General features: G+C 33.8%; 1 protein-coding gene and 1 long non-coding RNA gene across 5 annotated transcripts in view; one reads left to right on the top strand and one right to left on the bottom strand.

Moving 5' to 3' along the window:
* LOC101890001 (uncharacterized) overlaps positions 1-17,767 on the top strand; it is a 40,194-nt gene extending 22,427 nt beyond the window's left edge. For all 4 annotated transcript variants that reach the window (XM_020038627.2, XM_020038626.2, XM_059128214.1 and 1 more), the window contains one exon: positions 17,415-17,767. In XM_020038627.2, the coding sequence (XP_019894186.2) occupies positions 17,415-17,637 (223 nt within the window). In that variant the 3' untranslated portion in view covers positions 17,638-17,767. The remainder of the gene's footprint in view (positions 1-17,414) is intronic.
* LOC131804978 (uncharacterized) overlaps positions 1-26,530 on the bottom strand; it is a 128,786-nt gene that overhangs the window by 57,204 nt on the left and 45,052 nt on the right. The window lies entirely within an intron of this gene.

Genomic DNA, 26,530 nt, shown 5'->3' with positions numbered 1-26,530 from the left:
AAAAAATAAATTTTATCTAATGCAAGTCACATCATTACAACTGGTTGAAAAACTTGAAGAGGTTGTATTCAAGATTGTATTGTTTGCCGACTGGTTGTAGGAAGTTGGGTGTAGATTGTACAAAAAAACAAATTTTTGAATTTTTGTAACGTTTGAATTGTAACGTTTTTGAACATGTCGCATATACTGTTCGTTTTGTGTTTATTTTTGTAGAGACAACACTATTGATAGAGCCTCTAAACATCACGAGAACAGATCAAATGCGTGATTTTAATAAATATGATCTGTATACTATATAAAAGACAATTGTGTTAGTTACTACGCTTATAAATCAAGAACCGCTAATTTTACGAATCAGACAAATTCGGATGAACAAAAAAAAACAATATATTAACCAGCGAAAGAAAATAAACTATTGGAAACGTTTGCAATCGTTTCGTTCTGTATTTTCTGGAAGTAAGAAACGAAACAAAACCGATATTAAGATAACGGGACTTGCTTCTTATTTTGTACTGTTTGTGTAGATGAGTGGAAACAAATACAAAACTGAAATGTACTCTGTTGGTTGACGCAACATTGAAAACGAAACAGTACAATACTCATTACAAACGTTTGCAAACGTTTCCATGTATATTAACTCAACGCATATAATGTGCAAACTAATTAAAAGTTAAAATTATTCATTTCTTGACCATCATACAATGTAACAAGTAAAAAAGCTGTAAGTTCGGCCGGGCCGAACTTTTAATACCCTCCACCATTTGGTACAAATTTGGCAATTTCCAAAGAAAAAAAACCGTTAAAAATTCTGTTAAAATCTTAAAAATACCGAATGCTTATACGACGACGTGGGCCTGCATAGACAACATTTGTCCTAAATTATTACAATATTTAAATGCGAAACTTGAAGAAAAATCTGTTTATAATGTAGCTAAAATCGTCAAAATACCGAATATGGGGGGTACCGTTATATGGAGGCTATAATAAGACGTGGACCTGCACAGACAATTTTCTGGCATGGGCTGAAGTATCCATTACGAACTTCAAATACCTAATTTGAAATAATTCCGGTGAACAATGTCGCTAAAATCATCAAAATACCGAATATCGGGAGGTACCGTTATATGGGGGCTATATGATAACTTGGACCTACATGGCCCATTTACGAACTTAATATATAATATTATTATTTTTTTAATTTTTAATCATTTTTCATATTTTTTTCTTAATGGACATCCCAGTAGTCACTGCCTCATGTGGCCTTGATACCCTGACGCTTTCTTCTCCCTTATTTGAACTTCTGCATCTCTTCCACTAAGACTACACATCTATTGAATTCCTTCAACTTTTTTGATGCTTCCAATCTGAAATGGGATTGGAATAATTTATGTGAAAGATTCCCGGATTTATTATTCATGCATACCTTAAGGGTTCGGTCCAGAAATGGGTCCTAAATTCGCGTGATTTTGTTTTCTGCCAAAGAAAATAATTTCTTGCTGACAATTTTCACAAAAAATCAAAACTAATTTGTCAACAAGGGACAGATTTGAGAAATGTTTGTGGAACATAAGTGTTTCTCAAGCATTGTTGAAAAATTATATTTTTATAATATTGTTCTCAAGCTGCATTGTATTTTTGGTATGTTGGGAAGTTATTACAACATTTAAATGCGAAATATGAAGAAAAATTTGTTTATAATGTAGCTAAAATCATCAAAATACCGAATATAGGGGGTACCGTTATATGGGGGCTATACCAAGACGTGGACCTGCACAGACAATTTTCTGGCATGGGCTGAAGTATCCATTACGAACTTCAAATGCGAAATTTAAAACAATCCCGGTAAATAATGTCGCTAAAATCATCAAAATACCGAATATCGGGGGGTACGGTATATGGGGCCTATACGAAGACGTGGACCTACATGGTCCATTTTCTGTTTTCTGCTGCAGTATCTATTACGAACTTCAAATGCCAAATTTGGAACGGTTCCGTTAAATAATGTCGCTAAAATCATCAAAATACCGAATATCGGGGGGTACGGTATATGGGGGCTATACGAAGACGTGTACCTACATGGCCCATTTTCTGTTTTCTGCTGCAGTATCTATTACGAACTTCAAATACCAAATTTGGAACGGTTCCGTTAAATAATGTCGCTAAAATCATTAAAATACCGAATTACGGGGGTACCGTTATATGGGGGCTATACGAAGACGTGGACCAGCACAGATAATTTTCTGTCTTAGGCTGTAGTATCCATTACGAACTTCAAATGCCAAATTTGAAACAATTCCGGTGAATAATGTCGCTAAAATCATCAAAATACCGAATATCGAGAGGTACCGTTATATGGGGGCTATATGAAAACTTGGACCTACATAACCCATTTACGAACTTAACCTGCCTACTGGCAAAATATACATGTGTGCAAAATTTTAGCCTTCTATCTCAATTTGTTCGAAAGATAGCGTGATTACAACAGACAGACAGACAGACGGACAGACAGACAGACAGACAGACAGACAGACACACAGACACACAGACAGACAGACGGACATGGCTAAATCGTCTTAGAATTTTACGCTGATCAAGAATATATATACTTTGTTGGGTCTGACGTGAGTATTTCGAGGAGTTACAAACGGAATGACAAAATTAATATACCCTCCATAGTATGGTGGAGGGTATAAAAAAGTGCAAAAAACAATATTAAGAATAACAAATCCTAATGTACCAGTCATCATTTCGCACAGCAAACGTTCCCGGCGATTGGTTCGCAAACGATACAACTCGGCGACTCACAGCCGAAGTACATTAAGGCAATCGTATTGTTTGTGTACTTCTGGCATTGAAATATTTGTGGTTTTGTTTGGAGTACAAAACGATTGAAAAAAATTTAAAAGTTTGTGTCTTCGTGAGAGGGGTACGTTAATCGTTTCGTTTGTTTTCGTTCGCTGATTTTACCATGTACGAACCGTTTTTTCAATTTGATTAACTTTATTTAATTGTCTCGATTTCATGAGAACATGTGTTGGCAAATCTATTAAAGGATGATAACTTTTTTAAAATCCCTAAAAAGTTACGAGACAAGATACTCATTGCAAAACTTCTAAAATCGGGAAAAAAAATCGAGAAAAGTTTTTTAATCGAATAGTACATTCTATTGACAAACTTCGTAAGGACCTTTAAACATTTGCTGTAAATGTACCAGCAAACAAGTTGAAGATTTTTTTCTTTTTCAATTTGTGTTTCTTTTTTTATCAATTTTATATAATGCACGATTTGTTTTCAATTTAGGTTATCATATTGAATTTAATCGTTTTTTGTGAACAAAATGTTATTTACTACAATTCATAGAATTTCGAAATCGCGTGAAAATATGCCAATAAAAATAAGAATAAAATGAATGAAAAATCTTTTTGGCGTGAAATTTTTCCAATTCCATATACACCTAAGTCTGTTTTTACACGGTAGATTGGTTCCAGAAGAAGCCGTGTAAAAAAAAACCGTGTAAAAAAAGACATTGATCTTATACAAAAATGGGTGATTTGTTCCTAATCTCTAAAACCTATTAAAATTAGTGAAAAACAAGAATTTTTAATTTTTTTCTTTACCAAACACGTCTTATTGCATTGACAGTTCACAAAATATTAACACGTTTCAATTGCTCTGACCATTAAATTTTATTGTATGCACATAAAGGGAATTCCCCTATATTAGTGCTATTCACATTTGCTTTGACCAGTAACAATTGTTTGTACGCGCTAAAGGGGAATTCACTTAAATCTTTAAGCTAGTGTTCGCAAACTATCGATGGTTTCAGACTTTTCTTTCATAAATACTTTTTTCTGATATGAACATTCTTCGCAAAAATTAAATTTGACAAAAAAAAATTTAAGTACATAAAATTTTAAATCGTGCTAAATGGAATAAAATCGTGTAAAAAACATTAAAAATATTCAATTTTCAAACCGTGTTATATCAAAACCGTGTAAAAAAAGACCGTGTAAAAACAGACTTAGGTGTACTATATTGAAGTGTTAATTTTTTATTGTATTGAATTCTAAATGAATAATATCAAAAATGAGCAATACGATATTAAATAGCGATTTTTCATGTCTAAAATTGGCATCTAGTTTTCAACTAGCGAACACATTTAAACAAACACAAATGACCGACAAAACGTTATGGGCTCATTTCAAAATATGGACCTACTTCTTTCACATGATAATAATCCGTTCAATGAGAACTCAAAATGCAAAAATCATTATGACTGCAATCAGTGAAATACCGAATATAAAGGGTTCAAAATTGTAGAGCGAATTGGACATTAAGAAAAGGATTTGTTCTTTAACTTTCAAAATACCTTAAATCGCTTTTGCAAGTCAAGATATGGGTCATAAATCCGGGATAAAAATACAACCCAATTTTAACAATATTTTTCATACTAATTTCGCCAAAAGTTGGTATTTTGAGAAGAAACCATCCTTGCAAAAACTGATCCCCTTTTGGTACAACCATCATATGATTTAAGCTATTTTCGGGGTCTTCGCCCCTTTTTTCATTTTCGACCCTTATTTGGCAGCTTTGTTTCTAAGGGGTGTACAAAAACCCTTCTCGTACAATGTTCGCAGTAGGATCCATCTTGGTGTTAGCCACATTAATCAATTGATTTGGCTAAAAAATTGTATTTAGACTATTCTGGGATAGAACTCTTACAGTTATTTGTCCACATCCGCATTTATTTAAGTATAGTCCCCACATTATGTCTACCCCTAATTCCCCTTTCCGAACCAATGTGTGGTCAGAAAAGAAAATTTGTATTCTATTGAATTTGTAACCCTCAGGAGAATATTGGTTAGGAACGTTGATTTGGGATATACGTCTATACGAAATAAACTCCGAAATGTCAAACTGGGACTCATTCAGTCGGAAATTGTGGCGGAAATATGAAAAAATTACGAAAAATTGTTTAATCGTCATTGAATTATACTATGATGAAAAGTATAGACTTTATGGGAAGATCCCACGCACAATTTAAATGAGAAACAAGTAATAAAGCTGTAAGTTCGGCCGGGCCAAACTTTTAATACCCTCCACCATTCGGTACAAATTTGGCAAAATCTTAAAATCATAAAAATACCGAATGCCTATACGACGACGTGGACCTGCATAGACAACTTTTGTCATAAGTTATTACAATATTTAAATGCGAAACTTAAAAAAAAATCTATTTATATTGTAGCTAATATCATCAAAATACCGAATATAGGGGGTGCCGTTATATGGAGGCTATACGAAGACGTGGACCTGCACAGATAATTTTCTGGCATGGGCTGAAGTATCCATTACGAACTTCACATGCGAAATTTGAAACAATCCCGATAAATAATGTCGCTAAAATCATCAAAATACCGAATATTGGGGGGTACGGTATATGGGGGCTATACGAAGACGTGGACCTACATGGCCCATTTTCTGTTTTATGCTGAAGTATCTATTACGAACTTTAAATGCCAAATTTGGAACCATTCCGTTAAATAATGTCGCTAAAATCATCAAAATACCGAATATCGGGGGGTTCCGTTATATTGGGGCTATATGAAGACGTGGACCTACGTGGCTCATTTTTATACCCTCCACCAAAAAAAGTATGGAAGGTATATTAAGTTCGTCATTCCGTTTGTAACTCATCGAGTAACTCCTGTCAGTCCGTCTGTTGTAATCACGCTACAGTCTAAACGAATTAAGATAGAAAGCTAAAATTTTGCACAGATCTCTCTTTTGTCTGCAGGCAGGTCAAGTTCGAAGATGGGCTATATCGGTCCACGATATCGTATAGCCCCCATATAACGGTACCCCCGATATTCGGTATTTTGATGATTTTACCCACATTTTTCATCGGAATTGTCTGAAAATCCACAAAAGGAATCCCTTGTGGGCATTTTACCCCCTCAAAAAGAATTGTCTATATAGGTTTACGATATCGTATATCCCCCATATAACTGTACCTCCCGATATTCGGTATTTTGATGATGTTAGCCACACTTTTCAATGGAATTGTCTTAAAATCCACACAAGGAGTTCCTTGTGGGTACTTTATACCTCGGCAGAGAATTATCTATATCGGTCCACGATATCGTATAGTCCCCATATAACGGTACCCTCCGATATTCGGTATTTTGATGATTTTACCCACATTTTTCAACGGAATTGTCTGAAAATCCACACAAGGAGTTCCTTGTGAGTATTCCACCCTCTGTATAGGTCCACGATATCGTATATCCCCCATATAACGGAACCCCCAATATTCGGTATTTTGATGATTTAACCCACATTTTTCAACGGAATTGTCTGAAAATCCACACAAGGAGTTCCTTGTGGGTGTTTTATATCTCAGCAGAGAATTATCTTTATAGGTACACGATATCGTATATCCCCATATAACGGTACCCCCGATATTCGGTATTTTGATGATTTTACCCACATTTTTCAACGGAATTGTCTGAAAATCCACACAAGGAGTTCCTTGTGGGTACTTTATACTTCGGCAGAGAATTATCTATATAGGTACACGATATCGTATTTCCCCCATATAACGGTACCCCCGATATTCGGTATTTTGATGATTTTACCCACATTTTTCAACGGAATTGGCTGAAAATCCACACAAGTAGTTCCTTGTGGGTACTTTATACCTCGGCAGAGAATTATCTATATAGGTCCAAAATATCGTATAGCCCCCATATAACGGTACCCCCGATATTCGGTATTTTGATGATTTTAGCCACATTTTCAAATCGTATTGTCTGAAAATCCACACAAGGAGTTCTTTGTGAGCACTTTACCCCCAGAAAGGAGGAATTATCTATATCGGTCCACGATATCGTATAGTCCCCATATAACGGTACCCTCCGATATTCGGTATTTTGATGATTTTACCCACATTTTTCAACGGAATTGTCTGAAAATCCACACAAGGAGTTCCTTGTGAGTATTCCACCCTCTGTATAGGTCCACGATATCGTATATCCCCCATATAACGGTACCCCCAATATTCGGTATTTTGATGATTTAACCCACATTTTTCAACGGAATTGTCTGAAAATCCACACAAGGAGTTCCTTGTGGGTGTTTTATATCTCAGCAGAGAATTATCTTTATAGGTACACGATATCGTATATCCCCATATAACGGTACCCCCGATATTCGGTATTTTGATGATTTTACCCACATTTTTAACGGAATTGTCTGAAAATCCACACAAGGAGTTCCTTGTGGGTACTTTATACTTCGGCAGAGAATTATCTATATAGGTACACGATATCGTATTTCCCCCATATAACGGTACCCCCGATATTCGGTATTTTGATGATTTTACCCACATTTTTCAACGGAATTGGCTGAAAATACACACAAGTAGTTCCTTGTGGGTACTTTATACCTCGGCAGAGAATTATCTATATAGGTCCAAAATATCGTATAGTCCCCATATAACGGTACCCCCGATATTCGGTATTTTGATGATTTTAGCCACATTTTCAAATCGTATTGTCTGAAAATCCACACAATGAGTTCTTTGTGAGCACTTTACCCCCAGAAAGGAGGTAGGTCCGCAATATCGTATATCCCCCATATAACGGTACCCCCGATATTCAGTAGTTTGATGATTTTAGCCACTTTTTCCAATGGAATTATCTGAAAATCCACACAAGGAGTTCCTTGTGAGTACTTTACATCCAGACATAGATTTGTGTTAATAGGTCCACAATATCATATACACCCCCATATATCGGCATCTTCTTATATTAGATATTGTAAAGATTTAAAAAAATTAATGGATTTTATTTTTTTGAAAATTTTCTAATTCGTTCCAAATGGTGGAGGGTATTCAAAGTTCGGCCCGGCCGAGCTTACTGCTTTTTTACTTGTTTGACTTAGGATGTAGTATCCATTACGAACTTCAAATACCAAACTTGGGACGATTCCGTTAAATAATGTCGCTAAAATCATCAAAATACCGAATATCGGGTGGTACCGTTATATGGGGGCTATACGAAGACGTGGATCTGCACAGATAATATTCTGTCTTAGGCTGTAGTATCCATTACGAACTTCAAATGAAAAATTTGAAACAATTCCGACGAATAATGTCGCTAAAATCATCAAAATACCGAATATCGGGAGGTACCGTTATATGGGGGCTATATGATAACCTGGACCAACATGGCCCATTTACGAACTTAACCTGCCTACAGGCAAAATATACACGTGTGGAAAATTTTAGCCTTCTATCTCAATTTGTTCGAAAGATAGCGTGATTACAACAGACAGACAGACGGACATTGCTAAATTGTCTTAGAATATTACGCTGACCAAAAATATATATACTTTGTTGGGTCTGACATGAGTATTTCGAAGAGTTACAAACGGAATGATAAAATTAATATACCCTCCATAGTATGGTGGAGGGTATAAAAAATAAATTCTCATCTTACGGTAATGAGTTTAAAAGAGTAATTATTTTTTTAACGATGTCCGTCTGTCTGTCTGTTGAAATCACGATACAGCCCACATTATTTGACGTAGGGCGCCAAAATTTAGCAGAGCAATTTGTATTGTGTCTAGGATGGTAGGTATTGAAAATGGTATAGTCCCCATATAACGATACCTCCCGATATTCGGCATTTTAATGGTTTTTGCCACATTTCTTCGAATGTTTCCTTTACTCTAAGGTGGAAGGTATTAAAAGTTTGGCCCGGCCGAACTTAATGTTTTTTTACTTGTTATATATTATATGGTCGCCATGCCAAAATATTCAATTTTGATTAGAAAATACTTCCCAAAGCATCAAGCCACTCAAAATCTTAACGCACTTTTAAATAGCGGCTATGCAAAATGGGGAAACTTCTTAGGAATATTGTATAAAAGTTCAAATATTAACCTAAATATTTTGCCTTCATTGCGATTTCAACGAACGGCCGCATACACAGACGGGTATAGATTAATTGACATAGGGTTTTACACTGGTAAAAAATAAATACCTAACAACATGGTGTTCTAAAAGTTACGAATTCAAAATTACTTTTGATTTGGAAATTATTGCTAAGACTTTAATAATACCGATAACTGAGATTTGAAACTATAATTAAATACGATGATATAACAAATATAAAGAGATACTGGGCAATAGAAAATAAATCATAAAATGGACTTTTGTTGTAATATATTGACAAATGTTTTATAACCTCGAAAATGCTTTCAAGCCCTTCAAAGTACCTCAAATCGGCCAAATTAGAGCACATTTGGACGAATATCAGGAGATATTATTATATAAATATATCTAAATGAGAACAATTATATACCTTTTGTAACATCAATCATCCTATGAATAATATAAAAGGCTTGCAAAGTTTGAAAGACGCATATTAAATTTGGTGACCTCTATCGTAATTGCAAATGGTGAACGGAGAGGCTCACTGACATAATTTAATCGACAATGATTTCTACTCTTTCATATACTTTATGGTTTCCCTAATTTTTATAAATCAATGAAACTTTAAACGGGTCAAACTTTTTTAGGGTCCATTTTATATACTTTAACCATACAAAAAGGGCCTCAAATATTTTGCTTTATACTCAGCAAAAGTTACGATAGAGTTTTAAATTTGATACAGTGTTAGGGGTTACATGAAGAATCATTTGTAGAAAACTTGTATCAAGTCGGTCTGCATTGTGATGATTTTCGAATCGAATTGGCTTAAAAGTTGGCTACTTTGGGGGTAGAGAACCATCTTACATGGGGCTATTATAAACTGCTGATGTATGCTTTTTTATCGGCCCAAACACGATATGTATGCTCGATATTTTCGACCGATTTCGTCTATATCATGCATCAAACACGATATGTATGTTCGATTCCAATGTAATTTGGAAAGAGTGACGAAATTTGTTAAAATATAAATTTGCCTAATTATATTGAAATCGGTGCGGATTTGGATATAGATCTCACATATATTTTCGACCGATTTCGTTTATTTGATACACAAAAGTGACTAAGTTTGGTACAAAAATAAATCTGTCGAATTATATTCAAATCTGTTCAGATTTGGATATAGCTCCCATATATATTTTCGGCCAATTCACATATTTGATGCACCATGAGTGACTAAATTTGGTACAAAAATAATTTGCCAAATTATATTGAAATCGGTTGAGGTTTGGTTATATCTCCGATATATATTTTTCGGTCTATCTCATGTATTTTATGTACAAAACACGTTATGTATGTTCGATACCAATGAAATTCAGAATGTATGGCGGAATTTGGTTACAATAATATATTTGTCAAATTAATTAGAAATCTGTTAATATTTGGATATAGCTTCCATATATATTTAAACATATTTGATGCACCAAACACGGTATGTACCTCCAATTTCAATGAAATATGGAAGATGTGACGGAATTTGGTGTAAAAGTAATTTTGTCAAATTATATTGAAATCGTTTCGGATTGGAAAATGATTTATTAACTTTGTCATTCCCTTTGTAACTCCTCGAAATACTCATGTCAGACCCAACAAAGTATATATTCCAGATCAGCGTAAAATGCTTTTTACCGATGTCCGTCTGTTTGTCTGTCTGTCCGTCTGTCTGCCTGTTGTAATCACGCTATCTTTCGAATGAATTGTAATAGAAGGCTAACATTTTTCACACATGTTTATTTTTTCAGTAGGCAGGTTAAGTTCGTAAATGGGCTATGTATATCCACGTTTTCATGTAGCCCTCATATAACGGTACCTCCCGATACTCGGTATTTTGATGATTTTAGCGACATTATTTACCGGAATTGTTCCAAATTTGGTATTTGAAGTTCGAAATGGATACTACAGCCTATGCAGGTCCAGGTCTTCGTATAGGCCCCATATATCAGTACCTCCCTATATTCGGTATTTTGACAATTTAGGTAAAATACCCACCAAAATTGTTTGAGATGTCGTATTTGAATTTCGTAATGGATGCTACAGCCTATGACAGAAAATTGTCTATGCTGGTCCAGGTCTTCACACAGCTCCGATATAACGGTACCTCCCTATATACGATATTTTGATGATTTCAGCTACATTATTCACCGTTTATTTCAAGTTTCGAATTTGAATATGGTAATGGCTTATGACAAACAATGCCTATGTAGGCCCACGTCGTATAGACCTCAATATAATGGCTACATTCGATATTTTTAAAATTTTAACAGAATTTTTTAAGGATTCTATTTTTTGAAAATTTTCAAATCCTTTCCAAATGGTTGAGGGTGTTCAAAGTTCGGCCCGGCCGAACTTACTGCTTTTTAACTTGTTCCATTATGCATTTTGTCTAGTCTTTACCATTTTAGCCCTTTGACTACTCAAAAAAGTTGAAAAATGTCGAGTACATCACACATATATCTCATGTAAAACGAATCGAGTACCAGATCAAGTCTAAATTTGTTCTGGGGTCATATTTATATTAGACATCATGACGAAACCTGAAAAATATTGGTTCTCGTACCTTCCATCAAAAGGTTAGAAATGTTCGCTTGTGTAATAAAATGGATCAAAATCTATATAAAAAAGAATGTTGTGTTAGTTACTACGCTTATAACACAAGATTTTAACGATTCAGAAAAATTCGGAATTGTCTCTTGGCAGAAAATGATAAAATCCATTGCATGCTTTTTGGGCCAACAATTATGTAACACCTCGAAATTTTCATCCCCACATAGAAACCTATATATGGATCTTCCTATCTCGCCGAGCTGAGTCGATCCAGTTATGTATGTCCGTCCGTCCGTCTGTCCCTGTTGATTTGTAGTCGAACTACAGGTCGCAATTATGATCCTCACGAAATTCAAAATGGAGGTGAGGTTAAAGTCAGAATAGAAGTCTATTATTTTTGGAGATGATCAAAAAATTTTTAGGGGTTAAAATGGGCCAAAAACGCATTTTGCTTACTTATTTTGTTTTCTTTTTGAACCACAAGACTACACATCATATTACAAATGTGTAGTCTTGTGGGTAGTATAAATCGATTTTGTGTATTTATTGGGTAAGTGGAACTATACGAGTAATATCATTTCAGAGAAAAAGAGTCATTTTCTCGCAAAAATTCTAAAATCGGGGAAAATCGAGAATATTTATTTAATTGAATCGAATTTCAAAATGATAGCCCATTCTATTAGCAAACTTCGTAAAGACCTTTTAACATTTGCTGCCAACACAACTGCATGGGGTTCATATCAAAACGTGAACCTACTTCTTTCATATGGCTATAATCCATCTAATGAGAACTCGAAATGCAATATTCATTGGGACTACAATCAGTGAACTACCGAATATACCGAAAATTCTTCCAAAATCTTTTATATACTTAAATCACAGGTACAGTTTTATGCAATAGCGAGTAACGACATTGCGCAACAGCCAACCCGGGGGCTGGAAAAGTCTAAGTGGATAGTATTCGGTTAGTAGATCAAAATTCCAAAAAGGGTTTTGGTTTACAAGGCTAAAATTTTTTAGGGTCCACTATATAACTTTAACCGTACTCAAAGGGCTTCAAAATCTATGAAGTTATCCCCTGACTTTTGCTTTCCGGGGCCTTGGCCATATTTTTCAATTGATTCATATTTAGCATCTTGGCTTCTAAGGGGACAGAAAACCTCTTCGCAATGTAGGTCAATGTTTTGGAGTAGCGCCTATATAAAGGTACCTCCTAATTTAACCTATTTCGAGGAACTTGACAACATTTTCAAAACGATTTGGCTAAAAATGTGTATTAAAGTGTAGGTATATATATTTGTATAGTCTCTTAAAACCGTATCACCCAGGTTCACCGATCTATAGTGATTTTAAAAGATTGGCATACACACACACTGTTACTGTTTAATTGTCACTAAATTTTTCTATGATAAAAAAGCCTTTATGGGGACTCTAACGCACAATTTATAAATGGTTGTTACATACTTTTTTAACACCTGTGCTTAAGTCTTTTTAGTTGTAAAGCTACTTCTCAGTACTTTTCAAAGCTTCTCTGCATTGCAGGAAAGTACGCAGAATGCATATCGAAACCATTTCCAAGGAGGGCGGCCAAAAATTAACCATTTCTTTCTACAAACATTAGATCTATTATAAAGATGAAATATATAGGTATAATATTAATGATACCAAAAATGTATATACATAAATTAGTAATCAAATGCCCTTTCCCACTTCTCTTTACTTTTTTAATTGATAAAAAGTATAGGGTAAGTGTACCTAAGTTCGGCATGTCCCAGTAGTCGGCACTTTTTATTTTCAAGCCCAAATAAATGAAACTATTATAACTAAATGTATGTATTTACTTCAAATATATTGTCAGCTATCTTTGTGCACAATTTTGCTAAGAAAAGATGAATTATTCTAATAAAAATTAAATTTTTGTCTGTGAAGGTCCTCAACAATTCATATTCTTAAGAAAAGTACAATAAAGACGTCGAATCAGTTTAACTAAACAAAAATGTTATGTTGTTAATGAATTAATTTTTTATTATTATTAATTATTCTTACAAAAAAATTGGTATGCCGATTGTTGGAAAATGCCATACCGACAATTGGCAAGTGGTGCGACTACTGGCAAAAAAGCATTGTTTTAATAAAACTACAAATTTATGAAATTTAATAAAAAGTTATTAAAACTTTATTTATTATTGCAAAAACTATACAAAATTTCGAATTTGAATAAATTAACTTTGTAATAATTGAAATGTTCCACTCAGAATGGTGAGCGATTAAAAACGCGAAAATCCTAAAAGTGCCGACTACTGGTACACTTACCCTACTCTTTTACAGAATAAAGATGTTAGTATGTCAGTATACCCAACCGCAAAACTCATTATTTTTACATTTTTTATGCCCACTTATGGGCACTTATTCGTGATCCATATAGCCATGTCTGTCTGTCGAAATCACGATAAAATACACGCAATAAAAGATAGAACATTACACGAGCATTATATTTATATAGTTTGTTTGGTACAGACAATGGCTACATCAGTTTGCGTTTAAGAATAGCCGATAAACGAATTGCCGAGATAGCCGAGAAACGAACGAAAATTGCATTTTCCTAGTTTCCTTAAAGTGTGCAACCTTTCTTTTTGAGTCATGTTTATTTTTAATGTTTTCAACCAATTAAGCTGTAATTTTTCAGTTTATTTTGGTCCACTGTAGTCTGGCATTTTTGGTTCTAAATCCACTTTTTGGTGAAACACCCATATAACGGTTTCTGTTTCGGTCACAATTTGTGTTACTTAAACTTGTGACATATTTTCGCCATTCAGAATGCCCGTTCCTTACTCTGATCCTTGTTGAAAATAGTTGTTGATCATCGTAAAGCAGTTCTCGACATAACTGTATTGGTTTTATTGCCCTGATGGCAAATTTACTATCCGTTAGAGTATTTATGGTAGTTGGTCTGGTGTTACTACTAAACCAGTTCAGAGCCTTTGTGATTGTTTGGATTTCCCCCTCGAGAGCCGTATTGTGGTTCGGTGGGCGAAGAGAGATTCCAGTCTCCATGTCTTACAAAAAGAAGACTAGCCCCGTTCCCTCTTATATATATATATATTTTAGTTTATATTGTTTAGACCTTATTGTGTACAGTCCAAGGTTCTTGAAATAATGCAATATGTATCACACCTTTAATTAGATTGATTGATCTGGATGACCCTGATCATTGGTCCCCCAGTGAGCGGGCTTATAGGGAGTCGCTGATCTCTTTTGCTTCGCATTCGCATTATTGCTTTGATACTCCCTCTCTCAACATTTTTAGGCTATGTTGGCCGATCCTCTCCTACCTTCGAGAATTATTACGCCATGTCATTCGCCTTGGCCTGACAGGATATTTAGAGGTCGTCTAGGCCCACCACAAAGAGAGTACGATCCACGCGCTCCTCCCACCCCATAACGTCCCAAGTCTTGTTCTACAGGTCAAAGACTTCGAGTCCGATGAAAACGGGTTCCTTACTAAGGCGAGAAAAATCCTCCTTTCCATGAGTGTGATTTACTTTCAACCCGCTTCCCGAAGACTTCAACATTTGACTGCAAACAAATCATTTACATGTTCCGCATGTCTTTTCTGCTTTCGCTGAGCCTCATTTAACGGAACTACAGATTTTGCGTCCGAGTCTACAGCCACGATCGTCATCTTATTGTTGCGGCGTCTTTTGTTATTCCTTGTTTTTAGCTCCTTACAATTTTTTTCTTTTGGTGCCCTTATTCTGTCAGAACATATATGTATACATTTTGTGTATGTGTGTGTATTGTTTTGAATAAAAAATACAATATTTGAAATTATTTCAAAACTGGTTGCAAAATAAATGCAAATTTTCGACGCAAATGAATAAAAAATTTTACAATTATGTGATAAAACTGTATTGTCCTACTATTTTCAATTCCTTGGTAGAAGAATACTGGTAGTCGCATCGACACAGCTGCTGGGACAATGAACTGTCAAACTGATTTTGGAATTGAAAATGTTGAATTAATAATTATTGAAATTTGTAAAAATTGTTGAAAAATGCATATTATAACAACCTCCTATAAAAAGGCATTTAAAAATCGACTTATTTTTGATAAAACATTAAAAAAAAATTTGACATCAATATTCTCAAGCTTTGAAGCAACTACCTATATTCTTCTAACAGGATTCCATCCATGGCTCAATAAGAAAGATTGCTCAACTTCAAAGAAAGAAGAAAAATGCTACTCTGTGCTGTTGGTTTTGTTTATTTTGGGGTTATTCTACAAAATAGAATGTAAAATAGTAGGAAAATACAGTTTTATCCCAATATTGTACAATGTGTTGCCTATTAACACCGAAAGTATGCATTTATTTTGCAACCAAATTTGAAATAATTTCAAATTATTGTTTTTTTTATTCAAAACAATACACAGATATACACACATGTGTGTGTTTTGACAGAATAAGGGCACAAGAAAAAAATTGTATTAGAGGTGTAGCTTTGTTCTACCTTCTGTAATTGTGCCATGATTCCATCTTGTGGAATAACCCCGAAATTCCATTCTTGTTTCGCGGCTTTTTCCCAATATAATAATTTTGTTAAAAAAATAAAAATAAAAAAGCCAAATGTTGCATATTTAAAAGTCTATTTGACACTATAAGACTCTAGCACAAAGTTACATTTTTGTAGTTTCTTTGAAGTTGAGCAACCTTTGTTATGTCTTCCTGAACTTAAACCTCTGTCCCCGGGATAACCTCTTATTGTTTGTGATGAACTTTGCAATACTTTTGCTCACCTCGTCTACCATTTTATCGACCAACTCCTTAGCGGGGATTTAAACAACGCTATTTTTTTTTTGCAGTTGATTCAAAATCTGAGCTACAGTTGCTACCTGTTTCTGATGGCTTCACATCCTTCCTACATTTGCCCGAAGGCTGGATGCTTGTAGTTTTGTATCTTGCTACAGATGAGAAAACACCCACATCTGTCGGATGTTGCTCACGATTAGTGTGTGTTCGTGTCTTCTCGAAAAACGACGTGTTCGTGCCGGATTAGTTTTTTTTATTGTTTTTTATTCGACACGATTTAGTGCATTTACGAGGTTAGTATTTAGGAAAACCAGTTGCTATAAGATGTCAATTTCATTAGACCTAATTGAAGTGTATCCTCATTAAGGAGATTAACCTGAAAAAAGTGTAATGTAAACATGCCATTGTATCAATATAAACAAGGTTATGGATGGAAGGTAAAAACGCTTGGGAATTAAAAAATGAATGTCATATAAATTTTTTGCTAGTCGCATAAATATAATTTTGTTAAATAATATAAATTTAACTCCAAAAATAATACAAAATATATCTACAATGTATATGTCTACAATGTCAACATTTAAACAAAAAGTTCAAAACATAAAAATTGTAAAATTAATGAGAAAAAAAGTCTACAGACCATAGAAATGCATGAACAACTTTCGTTTTTATACACAATTAAGTGCAGGTATATCAATGTCCAAGTCACATTTTTAAACTGAATGACATCCAGGATTAAGAATAGCCCGCCCGCATGTAATTATCATTGTTTCAACTCTATAATTGAGTATTTAGGTTCGAAGCCGATAAAAACTACGTGGAAGAATCCACATAATTAATATACAATTAACTACTTTGTAATGAAAAACTAACAATTTTAGCATTTTTGCTGTATTTCCTCGAAAAAATCGTCAACAAGAGATAATATCCTCAAAACTGTATTTTGAATAGGTGTTCATGAAACAATTGGAAATATCATAAGACTGAAATTAATTCGCAATTGTTCTCTATAAATTTTTAAAATAAAAAACGATAGTAGTATCGGTTTTAAAATTCTTTTTTTTTCAGAGCCGACTATGTAACATGGAATGGTGCAAATCCAGAATTTTACAAAGGACAAGGTAATTTAGCCACTGGACCAGATATATCATTACGAAGTGAGCCGCTTTATAAGCCGTATGGGCCAAATCCAGATTTGTGCAAAGGTCCGAAAGCTACTTTAGCTAAGGGAAGCATATATAATCAACAGAACGCCAGCAGTAGCAAAACGATTAATATCAAATGCAATTAAGAAAATATAGCGTATATCTCTTCCCACTTAAAATATATGTGCCAAATTTCTAAGTTTTTATCTAATATAATTTGTGAACATTTAAACTGATAATAAAAATTTAATTGAGTCATAATACTCATGTCCTCTATTTTTTAACTTTTAACAACATTCGTTGTTTTTATTATTTTTTGGAAATAATATTTGGTCTGTTCCAGAACTGCAAGAATCTAAAAGGTTTTAGTACGATAACCGAAAGTAGTAGATTTACAATTCAGCACCTATTTAAAATTAATACCGGTAATGAAACACACAAAAACCAGTAAAAAAAAGTGAAAAGGTCGGGCGGGGCCGACTTTGAATGCACTTTTCTCGAAACTAAAGGTGAGAATACATAAAAAGCGTTTTTACTGGCTTAAGTCATCGGCTGGGTTCTTGGTAAAGGAACAAAGGCATTTTAGGTTGACTTAGTTCGATTTTGGCTCGATGACTTAAGCCGGTCAAAAAACGACTTTTATGTATTGTATGATGCTGAGAAACCCGAAACTAAAAATGTGATTCTCTTGGGATAAGAGGACGATGTCAAATATAATTTTCATAAACTTTAAATTTATATATATATATATATATATATATATATATATATATATATATATATATATATATATATATATATATATATATATATATATATATATATATATATATATATATATGTATATATATATATATATATATATATATACATATATATAAATATATTTTTTTTGTCCGATTTCATGTATTTGATGTACCAAACACGATGCGTATTTCCGTTTCCAATGAAATTTGCACAATAATTAATTTACCAAATTACTTTGAAATCGGTTCAGATTTGGGTATAGCTCTCATATATACTTTCGACCGATTTCGTTTATTTGATGCACCAAACACGATACGAAAGTCCGATTTCAATGAAATTTAGAATGTGGGCGGAATTTGGTACAACAATAAATTTTTCAAATTATATTGAAATCGGTTCAAATTTGAATATAGCTCCCATATCCCATAGCTAGAGCAACTAAATTTGGTACCAAAAAAATTGTCAAATTATACTCAATTCGGGATATAGCTTTCATATATATTTTGCGGCCAAATAATGAAGATATTGGTTTTAAAATTATTACACGACATACTGTTGACTTTACGTCCAATCTTAAATATTTATATGGGGGCTGAGGAACTGACCACGCCTACTTTTTAATCTATATATAAACTAATTGTTGTTCGTTGGTAATTGAATCAGTTGAGACCGGCTGCAACCATTTGGATATTTTTTTTTGAATGTTCGTCCTACCCCGATTTAGGTTTTTATGCAAAGAAAAAGTGACCAAGCCAAATTTTGCGCCCACTTTTTCGATTTATCTAAAATCCTAATATTTGCCGACGTAATCTTGACTCTCTCCCTCCAACCCTAGGTATCTGCTTGGGGTCAGAGGAACTGGCCACACCACCCTCTTTAAATTTATATGTAAAAAATTTGAAAAAGTATAGTAACACATCAATTGAGAACGGCTGGGCCAATTTGACTCAAATTTTCTTTTGGTTTTTTTGTAATTACAGCGGAAACGTTAAAAGTAAATTTTGAGAAAAATCGCGGAACTGAAAACATTGACTGTTCAATCATGATATAGAATTTTGTGTAGAATTGTTTCAGAATGCCTTTGGAATCGAAAATTCTTATTAAAAAAACCCGAAAAAATCGAGAGTTTGCATATTTTCTATACATGCTGTCATATGGTTGCCATACCCAAATTTTCAATTTTGATTAGATATGGAAATAATCCCTCCAACGAAAACTCAAAATGCAAAATTCATTGGGACTTTAATCAGTAAAATACCGAATATGAAGAGGCACTGAAATATGCGGACTATACAAAATAGTGAAGTGAATTGGAAATATTCTAAGAAAGGGATTCATTTACTCGGAAAATTCTTCCGAACCCTTAAAAGTAACCTTAAAACATAGGCAACATTATACGGGACTATGCGCTATCGTCAGTAATTGCACTGCGCCGAAGATAATCTTGGGGTTAGGAAATTTTTCGGTTGGTAAATAAAAATCCCAAAAGAGGGGTTTCCGGATCTAACATTATAGAGTCCATTTTATATAGCTTAACCAAACACAAAGGCAAATATTTTGCCCTAAACTCCGCAAAATATACGATGGAGTTTTAGTTTTGATACAGTTCTAAGGGTTACATGAGGAATCATTTGTACAAAATATGTATCAGGTTGGTCTACATTGTGATATAGCCCCTTTCAAATTTCCCAAATGTTGGTAATTTGAGATTTTAGAAAGAGAAACAAATTCTTTCAAATAATTATAAGTATAGGACCATGTTTGGTATAACTTTGATATGAAGGTATCCGGTGATTTCAGCTATTGCCAGGGTCTTGGTCACATTTTTCAATTGATTTTGCCTTTATTTGGCATGTAGCTTCTGGTAGAAGACCTCTTCGCAATGTTCTTTTTAATGTCAATGTTTCGGAGTAGCGCTCATATAAAAGTACTACCTGATTTTACCTATTTCGAGGTATTTGATTATATATTCGAATCAATGTTTCGGAGTAGCGCTCATATAAAAGTACCTCCTGATTTAACACATTTCGAGAGTTTTAAACATATACTGTATACTTTTTTATATATATGCTACATTATTTAGGTTTTTAGTATTTTTCGATAGACGTATTTATTTATATTTCATCGATTCATCATTTATACTAAAAGTTGTGCCACTTATGTCTGCCAGATTTGTGATATGTATATATATATATATATATATATATATATATATATATATATATATATATATATATATATATATATATATATATATATATATATGTGGTGGCGATATTGGTGCTATATATATATATATATATATACATATCACAAATATATATATATAGCACCAATATCGCCACCAGTAAACGCCAGTAAACGTAAAACGATACAAATTCCCAACCCATACAAAGAGTTTTCATAGACCACAGAAGGCCGGAATAACTTGCGCTACTGGAAGTTTGGATAAGACCGAGTCATAACTCTCGTGAAAAGCTGGAGCAGCAAAGTAAAATGGCTATACAACAGAGACAGGTCGTAAAGGGCTAGCATGGACCCATACAAATCAGCCGCCAGTTCATCTGGGCCACCTGGAAATGTTCACGATAAATTACATTTCAAGGCCAATGCTGAACATAATCTCAACACCTAGGATTTGAATAAAATTGCACCACATGGCATGAATTCACCCGCCGGAACACTTTTTCATTTTCTTTTTAATTTTATACTGGCAATTCACTCTAAAATTGCTCTTACATTTTGAAATATCAAAAAAAAAAAATACTTTTAGTGAAGAAGACATAGGCTGGTTATTACATCTTGCCGATAAATAAAAAAGTGATGTTGTCGGAAACATAAATGGTTTTTCGTTATTACAAGTTTCATTTAAGTATGAACTGTCTGATAAGCAAAAAGTCAGACCATCTTCCCTTTATCTTTATCGTAAAGTTTACTGTATTGATATTGCCATATTTTATATTGATAATATGGCAATAACAGCAACATTTATTTTAATAAAAAAATGGGTAACGCAAATAGTTTATTTTATATTGAAGAACTGAATTACAAATTTTATTTCACGAAATTAATTACAAATTCGCTTTTTTACATTTTTAAACTAAAATGAAGATGCCATTGTGAAAAAATGTAGTGACTACCAGTTACTTTAACAAAAAGCTTGCCATATCTCTGTAAAAAAATCATATATTCTAAGGAAAGATGTAATAATGAGAAGCCGATAAAGTTCACATCCTTCACTTTTCCTAAAGTAAGGGATAACAAAAAAGGACTATAAAGGAAAGATATAAGAACGCGTCATAAACAAACTTTGTTTTTGTGTTGCATTCATTTAGGGCGAATTCAGCATTACAACAACTTGTTTTGACATTTAAAGGCGCCGTCAGCTGGGGTGATGCGACTACCTAGTATCTACCTTGCTACTGACTGTTTGCAACAGAAATTTGTTGTTAGTAAGATTCGGTGTTTCCACATCATGTGTAATTACACATATCGTTGTTGCATGTGTAAATCATGTGCAATTTGTTGTTTTACTATTTTAACACTTTTTTAAAAACTTTCCTCCCAAAGGGTACTGATTTTTGCAAAGGCGAGAAATGATTTACTGAAAAATGTTAGGCACTTAAAGTGCTTGTTTTTTTACCAGAGTCGTCGTATCAATAGCCTACAAAAGTGCCCACACACGTCTCCGGGATGAATTCATGATATTGGTAGCGTTCAGCAAATGTTGCAATGCTGTCAGTTTCGTTTTGAAAACTACTACTCTGTAATAAAATAATTATACATAATTATATTTTTTAGTTATAATTTGACATAAAACGAATTTACGTTTATTTTTTGGCTTATAGTAATTGTTATTGAAAATATTACCTTAAATCAAAACAAGTAAGCAATGGCTACAGTCGAGCGGGGCCGACCGTTGAATACCCTACAACACTATAATAAATGATACAGTTTATATAGGCCAGATACTTCAAAGTATTCCGCAAGATATTGTGACAAATAATAAAAGAAAACCATCAGGTTTCGTTCTCTAATTTTGGAATAATAGCAACTTTAACTAATTTGCTTATTTCCAATTTATTGGTAGATGTTGCACGTAAATGGTCTTCCTAGATCTGGAACCAATATTTCCCAAAGACCTTTAATCTCTCAGAAGTGGCAAAAGATTAATATTTATTATTGGTTTTTGACTGAACGAAATCAGCGTTAACGAAATAGTCAGAAGTGCGTCTTTCCTGTATTTGTGAATTCTCCAAAAAGTCACTGGAATGGACATTTTCGTATTTTGTCTACAAAAGTTGCCAAACTATTTCACACATTGAATATTTTTGGATGGCCAACCAAAACTGCTTGGCTTTTGTAATGTCCGGTAACTCCCATTCAAATGTGCGTGAGGATCGGGCGAAAATTACGACCTGCAGACAATTTTGCAGTTTTTTGGTCCATTTCAACCCCTAAATATATGGCAATCATCTCCAAAAAGAGTAGGCTTCTATTCTGGCCCACATCTTATCTCCATGCAAAATTTCGTAAGGATCGGGCCATAAATGTGATCTGTATATGATATCCTGATATCCTAACTACTTAGTTTTGTTAGCTGTAGAAATATTACCAAATGTTTAATTCAAAATGAAAATATGCCAAAAATATGACAAAATTGAAAAAATATGAGAAAATTTTACAAAATCCATATTTTCATCTTTAGAGAGATATTTTTATGCGATTTTTTTAGACGTTTTTTCTTTCCTGCCAAGAGGCCATTCTGAATTAATGAGAACTGTCGAAATCAGTTCAGCCGTTCTCAACATATAAGAGATTTTTCAAGCATATCTCCTTTGATTAACATATATATCGCACATATTTTGCTATATATCCGTTTTGTTGAATGTTAACATCAATGTAAAGATCAGAAGTAACCTTGCCATGGCTTGGTGATTTCGCCGGGATTTAAAATATTCGCGGTTTAATGAAAAATTTTGAATTTTTTCAACACAAAAGATATGGTCTATTTTACTCGCTAAATATTATCCGATGACCACCCAAATTGGTAGGCTTCTTCCCCGCCCTAAACTCTAGCTACATGCGAAGTTCCGCGTCTAAATATTATGCGATCATCTTCTAAAGAAATAGGGTTCTATTCTGACCCTAGCCCCACCTCCATTCTAAATTTCGTGAAGATCGGGCCATAATTGCGACCTGTAGAGTGATTACAAATTAACATGGACAGACGGACAGACGGACGGACGGACATACATAGCTAGATCGACTCAACTCGGCGAGATAGGAAGATCTCACATAGTGTTGTAGGGTATAAAAAGTTTATAGATGTGTAATTTTTCTCCAAATGTGTAATATTTTCACCCTCCGTGTGTAATGTGCAGTTTCCTTGCTGGCAACACTGGTAAGAAGTGAAAAGTTCTGTGATGAGTTTATTGATCGATGGTGAGTTTTATACACAAAACTATAATTGGAATAACTCGAAAGTCATGAAAACTTACTAATGAATGAAATCTACCAAATGGCAAAGCATATATTGTGGTCAGAATCATATTACATCTCTCCTATTGGTATGTTAAACGAACCAGCCACAGATGTCCCCATGGCAGAAGAATACTGGTAGATGCATCAACGCTTGGGAACATTGATATGTCAACAAAATTTTAAATGTTTTTTGAAATATGAGTAGATTTTTAAATGTTTTTTTTATACGACGTCATTCGGAGGTTATTATAATTCGAGATTTTTAAAAATTTTTACAAATTTAAATAATTTTTCATTCAACATTTTCAATTCCAAAATTGGTTTGACAGTTCTTTGTCCCAGCAGCTGTGTCGATGCGTATACCTATATTCTTCTACCATGGATGTCCCCAACGAATACACACTACCTCAGCTTTACAACAAATCAGCACCTGAAAACCATAGAGGTTGAACTAAAAAATATAAAATTAAAAAATATATTTGTATATTTTGGAAAAAAGTTTTTACAAATTATAATAATCACCAATAGTTAGATTAATAAGCTCTGAACAGTACCTGATCGCTCGATTTACTTAGAATCGTATTTCAAATCTGTGATAAAACTTATACAAATTACATTTTAGTAATAGTTATGTAAATAATCGTCATAGACTACTATGATCTCTGTTAGTCAAATTATTTAACAGATCCCTGATTGTTCTTTAGTTTTTATGTTTGTTTTTATACCTTATTTATTTATTTACAGACATTCTCGCTCTGCTCGTAACATTTAAGATCGTGAGCAAGTCTCTCTCATAATTTCAAGCTGTTTTTATTTTAAACATTCCGCCTTTTCATTCACGCAATGTAACGTAATCACATACGTCACCGTTAAGTTAGAACAAGACAACAACAGTTCTAAGTATATCATGTTAACCATTCGCTTTGTAAGACTATCATAGAAAGAAGAAGACTCAAATAAAGTATTACTTGTGTGCGAGGTGACATAATTGTCCATGAACGGTGTGTTACGAGCGCTGACTCGGTTTAGTTTTGGCCAGCGTTGCCACATAAAAAGTACATGTTATACACGGTGAATGAAAATATTACACGTTTGATGAAAAATTTCGCGGTTTTTTAGTAAAAATTACTAAATTGCACTAAACATGTTAATTATTTATAACAAAAATGATAATTATTTAACAAAAATGCATCTTTGCGGGCTCAAGGTGTGGGCCTCTATTCCTATGCATGCCCTCTTTTTTTCTTTCTTAAAACTGTTACGAAAATATTTAACACATGCCGCTAATTGCACATGGATCGCATATGCAACTAAAATTTACACATAATATGTGAAATTTGACATGAGTTGGCAACACTAGTTTCGGCCTATAATTTTTTATTTTAAACATTCCGCCTTCTCATTCACGCAATGTAGCGTAATCACATACGTCACCGTTAAGTTAGAACAAGACAACAACAGTTTTAAGTATATTATGTTAACCATTCGCTTTGTAAACCTATCATAGAAAGAAAAAGACTCAAATAAAGAATTACTTGTGTGCGAGGTGTGTTTAATTGTCCATGGACGGTGTGATACGAGCGCTGACTCGGTTTAATTTTGACCAGCGTTGCCACATAAAAAGTACATGTTATACACGGAGAATTTCGCGGTTTTTTAGTAAAAATTACTAAATTGTACAAAACACGTTTATTATTTATAACAAAAATGATTATTATTTAACAAAAATGCACCTTTGCGGGCTCAAGGTGTGGGCCTCTTTTCCTATGTATGCCCTCTTTTTTTCTTTCTTAAAACTTTTACGAAAATATTTAACACATGCCGCTAATTGCACATGGATCGCATATGCAACCACAACTTACATATAATATGTGAAATTTGACATGAGTTGGCAACACTGGTGTCGGCCTATAATTTATACTTGTTTACGCTATTTTGTTCTTTTACGAAGAAGATTGCCGATGACTTGAGTCAGTAAAGAATTCTACAGAAATGTTTTTTTTTTGACTGGTTAAAGGGTGGGAATACATAAAGCGGATATTTGGCTGGCTTCTTCGTAGAGGAACAAAGGAGTTGTATATTGACTTAGTTCGATTTTGGCTCTTGGCTCCTTTGTTCATTTACGAAGAAGCCAGCCAAATAAGCGCTTTATGTATTCCCACCTTTAGTAATCGACTGACTTCTTGAGAAAATAACAAAGGAGCGTAAAGCCAAAATCGATCTAAGTCAACCTACATCTCCTTTGTTCCTCTACTAAAAAGCCAGTCTAAGTCATAGCCAATCAATAAAGGTGAGAATACAAAAACTCTTTTCTGACTGGCTTAAGTCGCTGGCTAGCTTCTTCGTAGATGAACAAAGAACTTTTAGGTCCTCGACTGGCTTTTCCGTAAAAGAACAAAAGAGCTTTAGATTGACTTAGTTTAATTTCGGCTCATAATCATGGTTCAATAAAAAGATAAGGTTAAGCTACCAGCTGATAACAATTTTTTTCTAAGGGTTCCCGTTCAAACAAAACGATGAAAACAAAATAATATATGAGCACAATGGTCTGTATCGGTTTTATAATTAATTCGTTTGTCATTTGGTAAACTTAACGAATTAATTATAAAACCGATACAGACCATTGTGCTCACATTTACAGAAGCCTAGTTCATAAACACCGACGAAAGAAAACTTAGTTTGATAGTGACATTTAAACTCAATAGACGAGCTTTTTACTTTAAAAATGTATGTTATTTATTGTGTTATATATTGTTAAAATCAGTTTGTAAATTGTGTTGTAAAACATTTGTAAAACAGATCCCTGAA

This window comes from Musca domestica, unplaced genomic scaffold, assembly GCF_030504385.1.
Source record: "Musca domestica strain aabys unplaced genomic scaffold, Musca_domestica.polishedcontigs.V.1.1 5, whole genome shotgun sequence".
Lineage (NCBI taxonomy): Eukaryota > Metazoa > Arthropoda > Insecta > Diptera > Muscidae > Musca > Musca domestica.
The sequence above is the reverse complement of the archived record's forward strand: the minus strand, read 5'-3'. Positions and strand labels throughout refer to the sequence as shown.